Source organism: Spinacia oleracea, chromosome 1 (assembly GCF_020520425.1).
Source record: "Spinacia oleracea cultivar Varoflay chromosome 1, BTI_SOV_V1, whole genome shotgun sequence".
NCBI classification, from domain to species: domain Eukaryota; kingdom Viridiplantae; phylum Streptophyta; class Magnoliopsida; order Caryophyllales; family Amaranthaceae; genus Spinacia; species Spinacia oleracea.
The window spans coordinates 82,361,300-82,378,417 of NC_079487.1; the positions used below are offsets into that span (position 1 = coordinate 82,361,300).

The 17,118-nt window shown below is 36.8% G+C and overlaps 2 protein-coding genes across 6 annotated transcripts; both read right to left on the reverse strand.

Moving 5' to 3' along the window:
• Positions 1–360: 360 nt before the first annotated feature.
• Positions 361–8,494, reverse strand: LOC110792473 (U-box domain-containing protein 4). 2 transcript variants are annotated; one of them, XM_056835151.1, is made up of 6 exons: positions 8,219–8,494; positions 7,109–7,383; positions 2,438–2,554; positions 1,099–2,215; positions 659–927; positions 361–524 (listed from the first exon to the last, which is right to left on the reverse strand). In XM_056835151.1, the coding sequence occupies exons 2-6, from the start codon at positions 7,376–7,378 to the stop codon at positions 429–431; spliced, it is 1,869 nt and encodes a 622-aa protein (XP_056691129.1). In that variant the 5' UTR covers positions 7,379–7,383; positions 8,219–8,494; the 3' UTR covers positions 361–428. The 2 variants fall into 2 exon arrangements, with proteins under 2 accessions (XP_056691129.1, XP_021852967.2); XM_021997275.2 differs by having other exon boundaries at positions 8,213–8,494.
• A 4,527-nt stretch (positions 8,495–13,021) lies between these two features.
• On the reverse strand, positions 13,022–16,780 carry LOC110792475 (protein TIFY 8). 4 transcript variants are annotated; one of them, XM_021997278.2, is made up of 6 exons: positions 16,378–16,780; positions 15,470–15,651; positions 14,929–15,374; positions 14,749–14,839; positions 13,909–14,113; positions 13,022–13,484 (listed from the first exon to the last, which is right to left on the reverse strand). In XM_021997278.2, the coding sequence occupies exons 1-6, from the start codon at positions 16,511–16,513 to the stop codon at positions 13,408–13,410; spliced, it is 1,137 nt and encodes a 378-aa protein (XP_021852970.1). In that variant the 5' UTR covers positions 16,514–16,780; the 3' UTR covers positions 13,022–13,407. The 4 variants fall into 4 exon arrangements, with proteins under 4 accessions (XP_021852970.1, XP_021852971.1, XP_021852969.1 ...); XM_021997279.2 differs by having other exon boundaries at positions 13,022–13,487; positions 13,939–14,113; positions 16,378–16,747; XM_021997277.2 differs by having other exon boundaries at positions 13,022–13,487; positions 16,378–16,746.
• Positions 16,781–17,118: the final 338 nt, after the last annotated feature.

Below are 17,118 nucleotides of genomic sequence, written 5' to 3' on the forward strand. Positions count from 1 at the left end.
GATTGTTCATTTGTTCTGGCCATCTTAGAGAGGAAATACTTTCAAACACTTGATGCACAAAGAGAAATCGATCCATCAACGAATCTGAAACTTCAATAGAACGACATCTGAGGTTGTAGCCTTGTAGGTTGAAGATGAAGTTGAGAATGGAGGTTGGATGTTAAGGTTGAAGATGTTCAGCTAACAATTTTTAAGGTCGGAGATGAACGTTTACAATGAAGGTTGAAGGTTGAAGGTTGAAGGTTAAGGTTTAAGATAAAATTTGACAATGGAGGTTGAAGATGAACGTTGAGAATGGAGGTCCAAATGTAAAAATAAGTTGGTGGATGTTAGTAAAAGTCTTTGTCAAACCAACCAAACAACCCAAAGTCATTTTTATGTTTTAAATAAATTTAGGTGGCTTAGATTAATCATACAAAAATGAACGGCTAAGATCTTATGAATCGCTGATTTCTGATGCAATTGAGGGGAATTCTGATAATATTATGCCGCTGTGTTCTGATGTAACTGAGCAGCTCTGCAGCCTGCAGAAATGAAAAAGCCTGATTAATGATTGATTATTAATACTAATAGTAGCTTATATCAATCTTACACTAAATGTTTCCAAAAAAGTATGCCTTGTTTGAAAATGAGAAATATGGTTTAACTTTTACTTTACCTTCCGTTTGGCTCTAGGGGTCCCTACCCCTGAAAGCGCAAGGGATACTAATGGAGGTACGGCTGCTTCCTGAATCATAGTAGCAAACCATATGCTGCTGAAGGTACAAAGCTGCACAAGTGCAGAAACTGCATTCCCTTTGGCTCTTGGTGAACCTAGCTCCACCGTATTAACAAATGCACGGATACCTCCAGCCTGGCCAATGGCTGTTCTCCCCTCGGAAATCTTAGCCAGATTTTCTAAAACAGCAACGGCCTTGTCAGCCATACCTGCCAAACAACAACATTACATTACAGTAACTATATCTTGCCATTCCTAAGGTCTTGGTAACTAGATGTATACAACCTTACACAGTTACGCCCAACTAGTTTAAATATATTTTCGTAAAAAATATGCTTGAAAGAGAATATCAATTATGAATAACAATATTTCAACCATACCTGCGGAAGGAATGTTCAGTAATTCAACTAGAAACCTTACACAACCGGCCTGAACAATCCTCACCCTGTTCTCATGAGAAATGGACAGATTAAACAAAGCAATGACTGCATTATTCTTTCCCTGAGGACTCCCTTTCCTTAACAATTCAACTAAAGGAACAACAGCCCCCAACCTTCCTATTCTCAACTTGTTTACAGGAATCATTGAGAGGCAAAACAGTGTGGCTGCTGAGTTTTCGCAGGCCTTAGGGGTCCCCACCTCTAGAATGTAGATAAGGGGTTCTATTGCATCTTCATCTGCAATAGCAACTTTGTTGCCATTATTAACTGCCAAGTACAGAAGAGCAGTTACAGCGTTTTCTTGAGTCTGTACATCATTAGAATAAAGCAGGTTAACCACTAATCTTATGCCCCCAAAATTTGCAAATATAATTCTGTTATCCATGTTTTGCATCAGAAACAGTAGCAGTTGATCTGTGGCTTCTCGTAGGCTTTCACTTGACTTGTTTTTGAGGTCTTCAACCAACCTCTTCACTTTGGAATCTGCATCAAGTTTTACAATATCCCTTAAATTAACCATGTTTTGCCCATTGACTGACTTCATGGGGTCAGGCAGTTTCACATTATTCTTTTCACACCAGTTAGCAATGAGTGCCTTGGAAGTATAATTAGGGATCAAATTTAGGTGAACCAATGTCTGCCTGGTCTTCGGACATACAGTAAGACCAAGATCAAGCCAATGCCTGATGTAAACGCGTTCGTAGGTTACTCCAGAGGAAACAATCACAGGATCTGTCATCATCTCGAGAGAAAGAGGACAGATATAATCAGGCAAGCCAGTCTTGGACTGCACCAACATCAAAAGGTCATCATGCATACGAGTGAGAAGAGTAATCAGTTGTTCAAGATAATCCATTTCGGCATCATTCCCAGCATTTTCTTTCAACTTCTTAAGAGCCACTGCCTCAATAAGGATCTCCTGGTTTGATTTTAAGCCTAGGCGTTCTGCAATTTCTGTTCTCTGTAATACATGGCTGCTTGATTGTTTCTTCAAGGATTCAGAAATGAATGTACATGTAGATTCACATTCCATGTTCTTAACTTTTTCAAAGCAATTCTGTAAAAGGAGGGATAGACCATCAGGCTAGATGAAGGTAATCAGTAACATTATCCAACAACAGATTGCAATAAAAGAAAAAGCCACAAATAGGTGGCATTCAGGCTTCAGCCCTTTGAATATCTAGTAGTATAGAGTCATCACCTCAATTGCACAGAGGTAAATTTAACATATACCAAGTACATTTTATACAATCATCAGATACCAAAATCATCATGGTACCTCGAGACATTTTGGGATCAACTCTGCAGAATTAAATGGAGGCAAGTCTTTCAGCAACTGGACAATTTCCAAGATGGACGTCTGGATATTTTTCACCAATAACTCGGCTTGGATAACCTATAAACATCAATAACATGCCAGCCATAAGCAAATAGAAATGTCATACTTATAAAAAGCCAATGAATGATATGAGTTCAATGCATCAACTGTCTACCTACAAAAAGAAATTAAAAAAAAATCAAACAGTGATACTCAACAGAACTCCGCCAATGAGTGTTGCTTATGCGGCATTTACTTGTGAGTGTCGCGTATGCGGCATTCACGGCCGGTCCCAAGCCCGGATAAAGGAGGAGGGTTGCGGTAGGTTGGTGGAGGCCAGCGTAAAACTAAGTCACATATCATGACATGAATCGACAATGGAATATCGTGGGACGTCCCCTTCTCAGCGACGCGCTACACCTCTTAAGCCCAGGTGTAGCGAACAATATGTGAGGGTTGCTAGGTCGTCGCCCAGAAGCGGCGCGCCACCCCTACACCTTGGGGTGGTGTCAAATTTGCAAGGGTGCGCTACACTTCCTAGGCCCGGGTGTAGTGGAAAATATGCAAGGGTTGCTAGGTCGCCGCCCGGAAGCGGCGCGCCACCCGAGGATGGTGTTAACTATCCAAGGTTCCGTCGTAAGGGTAGGGGTAAGGATAAGGGTAGTAAGATGCATTTTGGGACTTGGAACATTGGCTCTTTGACAGGGAGATCAGTCGAATTAGTAGAGGTTATGAGAAGGAGGAGAATTAACATATTATGTTTGCAGGAGACCAAGTGGGTTGGAAACAAGGCAAGAGAAATAGCTCCATGGGGTTATAAGCTTTGGTATTCGGGAAAAGTTAGGGGTAGGAATGGAGTAGGTATCCTTATCGACCGAGAATATATTGATGATGTAGTGGACGTGTCTTGAAAGAGTAATCGAATTATGAGTATTAAGCTTGTGATAGGAGATGAAGTTTTAACTATTGTGAGTGCCTATGCACCACAAGCAGGACTAGATGTTTCAACTAGACAAGAATTTTTGGAGGATTTGGAAGAAGTGGTGCAACACGTCCCTAGAAGTGAGAAACTGATTATTGGTGGGGATCTCAACGGACATGTAGGCTCGAGTCGTGATGGATTTGAAAGCATTCATGGTGGTTTTGGGTATGGAGATTGGAATGGAGCGGGAAATGCTATTTTGGATTTTGTATTGGCATATGATTTAGGTATAATGAACACTTGGTTTGAGAAAAGACACTCTCGCCTAGTAACCTACATGAGTCAGATTTACTTCTTTCTAGTAAGGATTGTTGTGAGACAGTGCTACACCAATTGTAAGGTGATTCCGGGTGAGAGTACATCAACCCAACATAGACTTGTGGTACTTGATTTTCGAGGTAGAAGTGGTATAAGGAGGAGAAGACCACTAGTAGAGCCTAGGATCAAATGGTGGAAACTTCAAGGGGGGCAACAACTTAAATTCTTGGACAAGTTGGCAAGTGAAGGTATTTGGGCCGGTGATATGGAATTGGATATAGACTCATTATGGACAAGAATGGAGCACACCATAAAGGGAGTGGCGAAAGAGGTCATAGGGAAATCTAAAGGAATCATGACACCAAGTAAGAACACATCTTGGTGGAACAAAGTTGTGCAACAAGCTATAAAGAGCAAACGAGAATGCTATAAAGAGTTGGGAAAACGTAGAAGTGATGAGAACTACGAGAAGTACAAGGAGGCTAAAAGGGAACCAAAGAAGGCCGTAAGAAAGGCTAGAGCAAAGGTGAATCAGAATCTTTACGCAAGATTGGATACAAAAGAAAGGGAAAAGGACATCTATAGACTTGCTCGAATGAGAGATAGTAAGACGCGAGACATCGGGAGGATTAAGTGCGTGAAAGATGTTGATCAAAAAAATTTGGTGGGAGATAAGGAAATCAAGGATAGATGGAGGTTCTACTTTGATAACTTGTTCAACGGGGATCAAGGGTGCAATATTGCAGATACAACTATCCCCCGTGATATGGTTAACTTTGACTTTATGCGAAGAATTCAAAAGAGAGAAGTCGAAATGGCATTGAAAAAGATGGGACGTAAGAGGGCAGTGGGGTCGGATGGCATACCTATCGAAGTTTGGAGATGCTTGGGAGAGAGAGGAGTTGTATGGTTAACAACTCTTTTCAACAAGATTTGGGGAAGTAATAAGATGCCAGTAGAGTGGAGAAAAAGTACTATCATCCCCTTGTACAAGAATAAGGGTGATGTCCAGGATTGTTCCAACTATCGAGGAATCAAACTAATGAGTCATACTATGAAACTTTGGGAGCGGACTATTGAGCAAATATTAAGGAGAACTGTGAAGATTTCGGAGAACCAGTTTGGATTTATGCCTGGGAGATCGACTATGGAGGTCATCCATCATATAAGGCAACTAATGGAGAATTATCGAGATAAGAAAAATGACTTACATATGGTTTTCAGTGAGTTGGAGAAGGCGTATGATAAGGTACCGAGAGAAATTCTTTGGTGGGCATTAAGTAGGAAAGGAATTCCGAGGAAGTATATTGATATCATCAAGGACATGTATGAGGGAGTTAGCACGAGTGTGCGTACTAGTGTTGGTAAGACCGAAGAATTCTCCAGTACGATTGGAGTGCATCAAGGTTCCGCACTTAGCACGTTTCTTTTTGCTATAGTCATGGACGAATTGACGAGGTCAATTCAAGATGGTATATCATGGTGCGTGATGTTTGCAAATGATATTGTGTTGATTGATGAAACCAAAGAAGGAGTGGAAAGTAAGTTAGAGTTATGGAGACAAACTTTGGAATCTCGGGGTTTTAGGCTGAGTAGAAACAAGACGGAATATATGGAGTGTAAGTTTAGTGGAGTCCAAGATAGAGAGACAGGGGCGATTACCTTAGATGGGAAAATTGTCCTGGGTTCTGAAATGTTCCGTTATTTAGGATCTATTATCCAAAAGAATGGGGAATTGGATGGCGATGTGGCTCATAGAATCAAAGCAGGTTGGTTAAAGTGGAAAAGTGCCACGGGGTTCCAATTCTACCGCATGACAATTAGATCGGCGTTGTTATACGGCACAGAATGTTGGGCAGTGAAACATTGTCACGTGCATAAGATGAATATGGCAGAGATGCGCATGTTACGTTGGATGTGTGGGCATACAAGAAAGGATCATTTGAGGAATGAGATTATTAGGAAGAAGGTAGAGGTTGCACCGATTGAGTTTAAGATGATGGAAAATCGTTTAAGGTGGTTTGGGCATGTAAGCAGAAGATCAAGTGATACCCCAGTTAGGAGGCTAGAAGGGTGGCAAAGTGATAAAATTGCAAGGGGTAGGGAGACCTAAGAAAACTTGGAGGAAGGTGATTGAGTACGATATGAGCCTACTTGGGATTGAGGAAAATATGGCGTTGGATAGGACAAAGTGGAGGGAGAAATATACGTTGATGACTTCATTTGACTTATGCATCTTTCATTTTTATTTTATTTTTAGTTTTATTTTTTTATTTAGTTTTTTTATTGTTACGGAGTATTATTTTTATTTTTTATTTTTTAAAATTCTATTTCGAAAGGTGCTTATTTTACTTATATCTAGTTTAAACTTTATTTTTTTTATATATATATATTTTTTTTATCCCTTTTTTTTTTAAAAAAATATATGTATAGAGGTGCTTATTTTACTTTATAGTTATATTTATTTAAACTTTATTTATTTTTATTATCACTTATAATATGTTTTTCTTTTAACTTCCAGCTCCTTCCTGGTTTGTTCTGGTCACATTGATGATCTCCTATGACGATTCATGTTAGCTGACCCCAAATCATTTTGGGACTAAGACTTTGTTGTTGTAGTGATACTCAACAGGTGCACAAGGTTAAAACTACTATAAGTTCATAGCAGCAACTTCAATCATTACAAATTACTACTCTTTGCATCAAAGATTGCTGACTAGCTTGTGCATCCTATGTCCCTTTTTACTCCTTTTGTACTCGCGGTTGGGAATCTAGGGATTATCTCCTCTTGTTTGCTGTTGTTGAGTTGTCGTAAATAGAACTTCTTGTAAGTTCATCAAATCTTTGTGATCCTCTTTTCTTGGTGTGTACTTAGTGCTGAATCTTAGACACGTCATAGTGCTCACTTATGTAATTCAAACCTCAAGCCACATCTTGAAGAGTTCAAATTTTCTAGTTTGCTCTACTAATCTACGTCAATTCTCGTTTTCTACTTAAGATGATATGGGCTCACACAAGGATCACGGAGCAGAAAAAGATACGTTAGTATGAAGAAGAAAATGAAATCTTGAGAGAAACAAAGAAGCAAGTTCTAAGTGTAGGAGAGTGTTGAATGATAAGGCTACATCAATGGTTCTGGTTTCTGAAGTCATATATGCCCTTTTTTTACAAGATTTATACCAAGTAGTTGAGAAACAAACCACTAGCAAATCAGATAATGATGCAATTAAGTATACTAGAAACAATCACAATTCACCAAGAATATACTCCGTATTTCTCAGGACTTAAGGAAAAATACACAGCTTCTTCAACACAAAGGTAGAAAAAAGCAAGAAACCAAAAATCGATGAGTAAACTTTATAAATATGCTCAAACAGGCTTGATAAACTTACAAGATATATCCTGCTTGCCAATGGATGCCACTTCTCGGAAAGATATGAACACTCTTTTATTGAATGGACAAGTTGTTCTAGGACCTTGATACGCTGTTCATTAGGCACTATGCTCGAGTCAAGAATTAAATCAGCTATTGGCTTTAGCAGTTTTAATATCTCTTCAATCTTTTGATAATGCACTGATTGTGAGCAAAAGTTGCCACATGCTGATAAAGAGAAGAACGAAGAGATATCACGAAGGAGATTCCGCCACAACAGTTCCTCCATGGAGCCTATAACAATGAAAAAACTATATCAGGAAACATTAAACCGTCAAAACGACCAAAGCTTTGACCTTGTATAAATAGAAGTATTATTCGTGAAATTATTTTCAAAAGATTAGAGTACAATTTGGAGCTATCACAACATTCATATCTAATCGTCAAAAGTGTACACTTCGCCACTTCGACAGTCCTGCTATAGTTATTGTAATCTCACTTTAGTACATTTGATTCTCCTAAACCGAAAAAGGAACTACATGGATGCCATTCAACTTTCTGCATAACAACCTATAAATTTATTGACTTCCAACGCAACAAGAAGAATTCAAGCCATAAACACAAATCAGTGAAGTTTAACTTCAAGTTTAAGAAAGCATATTACTTAAAACCAATCACATAGGCAAACAGACATGTTGCTGCAGTACCACAATTCCACAAAATAAATCAGAAGTTCAATTCCCACCAGTTAAAATGACAAAAACCTTACCTACTCAGTATTGCATATAATGTCCATACAAATAATAAAATGAGAAAAAACTTATACCGACAGTCTCAAGTATCCCCCTCCCGTTTCTTCGGTCCCAACTATTGATTAACTCGGAACAGTCCCAACTTTAAGCCGTGTCTTGACAAGGCAGCCATGCACGATTTGTAATGTACATTCAAAAAATAATTCGGGTCTTTCTGGGTTTAGGGAATTATGACATAGAAGTACAAATGAACAATCATCAATTTCAATGACAGAAATTCCTAATTTGAGAATCTAGAACAAGAGAAAATAAATAGAAAGCAAACCCTAATGAAATTTTAAAAGAAAACTACCCAAAATAAATTGTATTACCTTTACCTCTTGCCCTCTAGAAAATCCAAGAACAGAAATTTCTGAGATGGGTTTGTTCTTCCTGAGTAATATTGAAAAGAACCCATTTGGGTCAGCTCATTGATGATCATATTCAATAGTCAAAATTGAAGATTCCCTGAAATTTCCTGCAAAAATTCAGCGGGGAGGGATGAATTGGCAATTCTCGGCGAGTGGCCGTGGACTTGGGGAACTTCAAAGTCTTGCAATTTTTTGACATAATGATGTCTGATTTTGGCGTTCTTTCTCTGACCTGAAACTTGAATTTTTTTTTTTATGGGAAAAAATAATATTTTTAATAATCAGTCATGCGCCATATATAATTATAAAATAGATTTGCGTACTAACATATTTAAAGAAAATACGAAGTATATAACTCTTACCATCAAAACAACTACTAGTATGTTTCAAAAGGTCTTGCACGCACAAGGTGTACAATAAATTTATTGTGCACTTACTTAACTTTTACCCAGTTTTCTCTAATTTTTACTCAGTTTTCTCTAACTTTTATATTATTAAAAAAAATTAATAGATAAAGTTTTAAATGATTAATTTTATACATTATTAGTGATTTTGAAGAAATATTTTTTATTAAAATGAAAATTTTTATTACTAAAAAATAGATAACTTTTACATATATAAGGTTAAATTTTAAGCATTTTACGTTAACTTTAACTTCAGTGTATAATATTTATCGTACACGTACATGTACACCATGTAAATAAGAATTTGTGATTACGCTTTATGCATCCTAACTCCTAAGACCATTATTAATCGTGGGAAAAAAAGTCCTCACCCCTTTCTCTACCCACTTTCTCACTCATGTTTTCTGCATTTTTTCCATTAGCACAAAAAATTCTCCATTCCTCTTTTATCCATGAGCAAAAGAAAAACTATGACACATCTCTTTCTCTACCCTACTTCTCTCTCTAATAACAACAGGGGTGAAAGTTCGGTCCTCGATTTGGATTAAGGCCCAAACCGAATCCAAACCAAACTAATTCGGTTTTCATTTAAACCGAATCCAAACCAAATAACCTATTAATCCAAACCAAACCAAACCGGATTTTTAATTTTCAGTCCAATCCAAACCATAAAACCGAATTTTCATGGGCCTTTCATTTGGGCTTGTTTTATACCTATTTTTAGCCAATTTTTGGGCCCTTATTATACTTTTTAGCCAAGTTCGGTTTATTCGATTTTAGTTCGGTTTATTCGGTTTCAGACTTTTCAGTCCAATCCAAACCATAAAATCAATTTTTTTTAAAAATCTTAGTCCAAACTGAATCGAATAGGAAAAAAGCTGAACCGAATTTCTTATTCGGTGCTACCAAACTTTCACCGCTAAACAACAACAACAATAATAAAAAAAAAATAGAAGAGGAGTAATTAAGTTTTTGGTACATATAGTTGTAAATAAGCAAATTAGAGAGAGAAATTAAAAAAAATGTGTTAAATTATATCAAAATGGATATGTATTTGTGAATCTCGAATTTGTATGATTGATGGTAATTTTATTTCATTTTTTATGAATCAGAAATATATAAAAAATGTCATTGAAATACAATCATTACAAGATTTTCCTTTTCATGTCACGTGGCAGGTTAAGATTGGGTGAATTTTTTCACCCCAAATCTAAAAGATCCCCATGCCAAGGGTTTTTTTTGGTTTTCCACTCCCCAAGTGCAAAAAGTCCCTAATTCTAGGTTTTCCCCCTTATTCCTCCCCAAATGCAAAAAAAAATACATATGGTTAACAATGATCTAAAGCACGACTCGTACTCCACCCCTTCTAGCTTGACTCGAGCAGTGATTTGCGATGTTTTCGCATCTTTCAAATAGAGCCCTTCGCAATATGCATACGAATTGTTTCGGTCGACGAGTTGATGATAATATGAATCCAAATCACCTTCCCAACTATTGAAACCCTAAAACCTAGAAAAAACTTAAAAATAAATTGGGAACAAACCAACGAGAAGAAACAAAAAAAAAAGACAAAATATGAAGAGAAAACAATGAAAAACAAGAAGGGTTTCCTTAAACGGGCAAGAAAACTAAAACCCTATAAGATGAGAAAGAAGGGAGAAACAGGAGAGAGAGAGAGAGAGAGTTGAATAAGATGTTATAAGTTGAAGAAACCGCACCCTAATGTTTGAAACTCAATATTCGAGTTTTGTTGACTTTTGTTCCCTAAGAGCATCTCCAATGGTTGTAGCTAGGTACTTGCTTGCAATTTTTAGAAATTCCAAGCTACTAGCTTGACCATTGGAGTTGAAATAATAAATTAGCTTGGCCAAGCAAATTAGCTTATTTAAGCTAATTTGCTTGAAAAAACTTGGCCAATGAAATAATATTAAATTAAATTAAATTAAAATATTGATTGACAAATATGACTACAATAAATACCAAGCTAGTAGCTAACCACTAGGGTACTAACTAGCTAGAAAGGGAAATTGCTTGAAATATTATGTGGCATGACAAGCTAATTTAGAAATTAGGTTACCATTGTAGATGCTCTAATCACACTATCACAAGCTTTGTTGACTTTTGTTCCCTAATCACACTACCATAATCTCATCCTTGCACATAAGGTCGTTCGAGGTCCGGGTAGGTGCGGTTTGAGTTTCTTAAAACCAATCCGCAAACAAAATGCAAACCTGAATCATCCTTTTTATGCTCATTTTAAATTTACAAATGAGCTAACCTAACCGAATAAGCAAAAGAGAAACTTTTGTGTGAGACCGCCTCACATGAAAGACCGCCTTGTTGGCAGTCTTGCTGTCAGCCCCGTTGGCAGCCATGGTGGCGTTGTGCTGACGTCAGCATACAAAATTTTTTTATTATATTTTTTTTTGAAAATTTTATTTTGAAATTTTTTTTTTCGAAATTTTTTTGAATTTTTTTTCCAGGCTTAACTAATTGGACTTCAGGCTTAACTAATTGGACTTCAAACTGAACTAATTGGATTTCAAGCTTAATTTTTTTTTTCGATTCGTATAGTTTTTCGAAAATAAAATTTTCAATTTTTTGTGGGTATTAAATAAACTAGTGTAAAACATAATTAAAAGTAATAAAATCATAACTAATTGAATAACAAAATAGTTAAGGTATAAAAACAAATAGTTAAACTTATGAGTCGAATAGTTATTAATTTTAAACAAACTTATTATTAACTAAAACTCATAAAATCTTAACTAATTAGTTGCAATGCTTAACTAATTGATTTCCTTATATTGCTTAACTAATTGGTTTCAGTGCTTAGCTAATTTGTTCATTGCTTAACTAATTGATTTCGTTGCATAACTAATTAGTTTCCAGTGGTTAACTTAATTAAATCCAGTGCATAACTAATTGCTTCCAGTGCTTCACTAATTGATTTTAGTGCTTCACTAATTGGTTGCATGGTTTAACTAATATGTTACATTACTAAACTAATTTATTACATTGCTTAACTAATTGGTTCTGAAACTTAACTTATTAGTTTCATTTTTAACTAATTGATTCAATTGCTTAACTAATTATTTTCAATTCTTAAAATTTTGTATCTTAACTAAAACTCTGAAATTCGTTATCTGAAACTCAAAAATACGTAACCAAAACTTAAAAAATCTTAACTAAAACCAAGAAAATCGTAACTAAAACTCGTGAAATCATAACTAAAACTCGGAAAATCACAACTCTTCCCTTGAATTGATACTGAAAAATACGTAACTAAAACTCAAAAAACCTTAACTAAAACGAAATAAAATATAACTAAAACAACAATATTCTTAACTAAAACGAAATCATCATAACTAAACCAAAATTATTCTCAATTAAAACAAATCAAACAAACAAACGCAACAAACACGCCACCAACTATCAACAACATCGAACAACAACATGAGTAGGAGGTGCTCTTCTGCCACCACCGACCACCACCAGGCCAGGGGCGAGGGTAAAGGTTGGTGTGTGCCTCGATAGTGTTGCGCTCTTCTTTGACAAACAGCCACCGCCGCATCCACCTTCACCTTTGTACCGCTGCAGCCAACGCCGCATCCACCTTTGTAGCGAGTGCGACGACGACGACGAGGAGTTGTAGCGACGAGAAACGTTAACAAGACATCAATCATCCAATACCTAATTATTCGCCTCTGTTGCCTCCATCATCGATGGCACCTCCACCTCCAGTAAAGTAATTCTCGGCGCCGCTGCCACCTCCTCTTAGTCTCAGATCTACAAAAGAAATCGAAAAATTCAAAATCCGTAATGTAAAATCTAAAAAATTAATCTAAAAAAAAGAATTGAAAAATCATAAACCTAAATTGAATTGAAAATTCAAAAACCTAACAGAATTGAAGAAAAGAGGAGCAATATGGAATAATTACCTCATTTAGCGACAACGCCACCGCCTTCCTCGCCCAATCAACCGTCTTCTGGCTTCAACGTCGCCGAAAACGACCACACACCATCTCTCCGCTCTTCAACATCGCCGAAAACGGCCACACGCCATCTCTTCCGCGGAGAGGAGAGAGAGGCAAAGTGTTAGGAGAGAGAGAGACAGAGGGTTAGGAGAGAGAGAGAGGGGGGGGGGGGAGAGTTTAGGAGGGAGGCAGAGAAATGAATTAGGGTTTGGAATCTGAAAATAAAAGGGGTATATATTGCTGACGTCAACGTGACTACGTGGCATTTTAAGTGCCATCAATGAGGTCTTTCGTGTAAGACCGCCTTACACAAAAGTTTGTATAAGCAAAAAAATAGCCTTAGTTGCTGTCCATATAACAAAAAAAGGAGCAGTTTCACAAATACAAGCTGCAAATTTAAACGGGATTTCTTTCCCTATTACGAGCAGGGGAGTACAATACTTATTACAACGCCCAAATCCATTACCACAACACAAGGTAAATCAATAACAGTTAGCTTAGAGATATGAATACATGAGCAAGATGGAACTAATTAGTCGGGCGCTAGAGTTGCATTGACCTGAAAAACAAACCCAGTTCTGGACCATGTACACAGCTCACTACCACTAAATACTAATCCCCTTAACTAAATACTGGAATTAAAGTCAGCTTGCAACAGGTATCTACACATCGAAAACAATTGAGCAAAAGTTAGTAAAAGCAGGGTTAGACCTATTATCTGCTCATCTATTTCCCAATATTGGCTACTGTTGTGCCCATATTATAATTCCTTTGGTCACACCTCCCGTTTTGTTTCACGGCTAGGTTCCATCAAATGACCTGAAGTTCCTGCAGCTTTGGCAATCATCCCACCTGCTGTAAAATGGAAGTTATAGAATCTGAATACAAGAATACTGCGAATAAATAGTACTATTTTCATTTTCTTCACCTAAGTCAATTTAAGGTAATGGCACGACACAAAAGGGGTTCAAGGACTCTTTGGTTGTTAATAAAATCATAACTAAGTTATGCTTTTACCAGTGAATTTTGACGGATCAATATATGAGGCAAATATTTAGTTAAATAATGCCCCGAAAGTGATAAAGGTAAATTAACAGAACAGTAACTGGCAAATTTTATGTTTAAGATGGCACCAAGGAAATTGCTAAAAAATGACTAAAATCAGGAACGGGGAGCAGGCCATTGCAAAACAAACCAAATCAAAGAGAGGCCTCTCGAACGCGGTAAATAGTAACATTGAACTATCTTGAATCTGATGAAAACCTTAAAGAATTACCAGATCCTAATCCATGGATGGAATTTGCACCTGCCGATAATAGGTTGCGATATTTCTGCGCTAAAGACCAATCAGCAGGTATACTTGTTTCATGATCTCCACTGGGTAAGCAACTATCATTTGTGGTTGTCCTGGCTGAAGTTTTCGGTAAATTGGTTGACCAAGATCCTCCATTTGATCCAGCCAGAGACATGATAACATCTGCCTGTGAAATTTTATTTACAAACAAACAATCAGCTGAAGGAACGATGCAAGTCTCTGGCACTAAACACACCAACAAAAGCATCAAGCATGCTGTCATATGATTGTGAACATGTGACGTGAAAATTTCCTTTGCATAACAATTTTTTTTGCTTTCCCAGTCCCGAATTGTTTTAGAATTTAATTGATTTTCACAGTAGGGAGAAGGGGAGCAGTGAAAGAATGAAGCATTTCTACCACCTCTGTCCCATAAAAATCTACTCTGCATAATATTTCTTATCTAGATATTTATCTATTTATCTATAATGAATTAATGATAATGATAATGATGATCTATACATTCTCACTATAACACAAATGACCTTGACTTTTCCTAATGCAATTATTTCACACTGAAATCAAATTCACTGCTTATTTTTAGCAGACAGATGACCTTGACTTTTCCTACTAACAAGTAACAACAATCAAATAATTCTATTGTAAGTTCATATTTTAGCTATACAAATGCGACAACAATTTTGGTATCCTATTATTTGATGAAAGCTACTATTATGATTATTAGCGTACTGAAGACATTCTCTTAACCAGAATAACTTCCAAAAGAATGTACCCATTTTAAATAATGAAATGGTCACAAACCTTGTTTGGATGGACATCATCAAAAACATGGACTTGACCACCATAAATTATAGTCATCTGTCTGCTACCAGATGTAATTAATCCTCTTGAACTGAAATTCAGTAAATAAAAATGTATAACATACAAAAAAAATAGGATCAAAGAATTAATTTTAGATAATAAAAAAGGCTTTTCCCCTACCTTGGAGGGTTTGATGGTTCTGACTCATAATTACGAGTGGTAGGTCTTAGGTTGCAACCACTTGGAAATATCCCAGAGGGGCTCCTCTCAGAAACTGGATTACTACCAGCGTTGATCGAATTCAAGATACCAGAGCCTTTATTCCCAGTTCTAGATCCTTCATCAGCAGCAAGCTGAGACAGGACGGATGGACCAGAACTGCTGTCCCTCAATCTGCTCGAAGGTCCCTGATACATGAGAGGAGAAGACTTCATGACACACGCATTATACTGCATGCTACTCCCTCCAACATTCATCGGATTTGATCTCTCAGAGTTCACAAAGTTGGCATTGGTTGTCTGAGACACGAAAGAAGAGAGTGGCCTAATATGTTGAGGTACACCATGAAGAGGCCCATCAAAAGGTGAGATTTTCAGTCTATCTCCTCCACTTGCACTGCGAAGCATCTAGATTCAAACACAGGAATATATACTCATAAATAGTAGTCATAAAATAAGGAATTTATTGCACTCAAACAAAGGAATGCCAAAGGCATATATACCTTCATCACATGAGAGTTCTCAGGAATCATTTGTGGAATCCCCTCTCTTGATGATCCGGTAAAAGCAGAATCCGAATGACTCCGCTTGCTTCCCACAAACAGATTGCTTACCTCAGACACAGAGAGATCACTTTTTGGACCATAACTTGAGATTCTCTCCAACTGACTACCCACCTGTTTCTCTGCCATTCATAGTGGGAATCTAATTCAATCCTCATATTAAAAATAAAAACCACCCACTCCTTACTGTATACAGATGCAATATTCCTCAGCTTAAAACTTGTAGTACCAAAAAGAAACACACTTTCAAGAGACAACAACAAACAAGTGCACAAATCAAATGTCTCCTTCCTTTTCGAGGTTGGTTTGGGGAGTACCTACCAATAATATTACTCCTTATGTCCGGAATTAATAATCACACTAAAGTGTAATGTGATAACTAAGATCGAACGGACTGCATATTTCAGTGATTCAAAACCTGATATGAAACAAGATTTCTCAGCTCGAAGTTGGATATAGTATTTTGTTTCAAAGGGTCAAAATTTAATCAAATGTGCAATCTATCAAGTTCATTATTATAAACAAAACGTGGCTTTAAAATGCAGAAAAATATACATTTAATTATATGGGAGCAGAAGCAGAAATCTTAACATATGAAAAATGCACATAAAATTAATTTCAACAAAAAAAAAAACTAAGATTAATCAAATTAATGTGTAGCAGCTAGACATTAACCAAAAATGACTAATAAAAAAAAACAGAAACGCCGGGAAATCACATAAAAAATGCCCACAAAATCACATTCAAACAAAAATCACTAAAAATAATGAAACAAAATAAAAAAAAAATCAAAATCTGCAAATACCCATCCAGAAACGAAATTGGAAAAGAAAGATGGGAGAGAATACCAAGAGAACCGCCGGGAAAGGTGGGGGCTTTACCACCAAGAAAGTCATGAAAAACAGCAGCAGGAGGTGGAGTATTGGTGTCAGAAGCGGTGGTTTTTGCGGTGTCACCGTTCATCATCATCGGCATTGTAACCATTTCATCTCCATTCTCCCATTATTTCAGAAAATCTATAGAGAGAAAAGAAAGGGTTTGATATGATGGGAGCTCAAATCTCAGTAAAGGCCAAGGGAGTGAAGCAGAGGAGAGAGAAAGAGAGAAATGGGAGTGAAGAGTGCGACAGTGAGAGTGTTAGAAAGGGAAAGTTGGTGTTCCTTGATGTCTCTTTTGTGGGGTTATGCTGTACAGTTGAAACACCGTGACACCTGCATTAGTCTAACAACCCTTTTGAAAGAGGGAAAATTATGTTCAATGATTTGTGTTTACCACGGGTTTATATAACTATTGACGAACTTGAATTTTTTTTAATTTTTTTATAGCCCGTGGTGAAATAGAGTGCATAACATTTATGTTCCTTATTGTTAAGGGGTGGTAAAAATAATTTCTATTTTATCTTTAGATAGTAAAATACAATTTCTGTTTATTAGGTGGTAAAATACAATTAATTGATTGTTGTGAAATAAAGAACAAGAAAGGAGAAACAGGGAGAAACAACTGTGTGTATTATTTCATGAACAATGAGGTATATATATACAATAGAATAGGTTTTGTTTGGAGAACAATAAACACAAAGATCAGGGGAT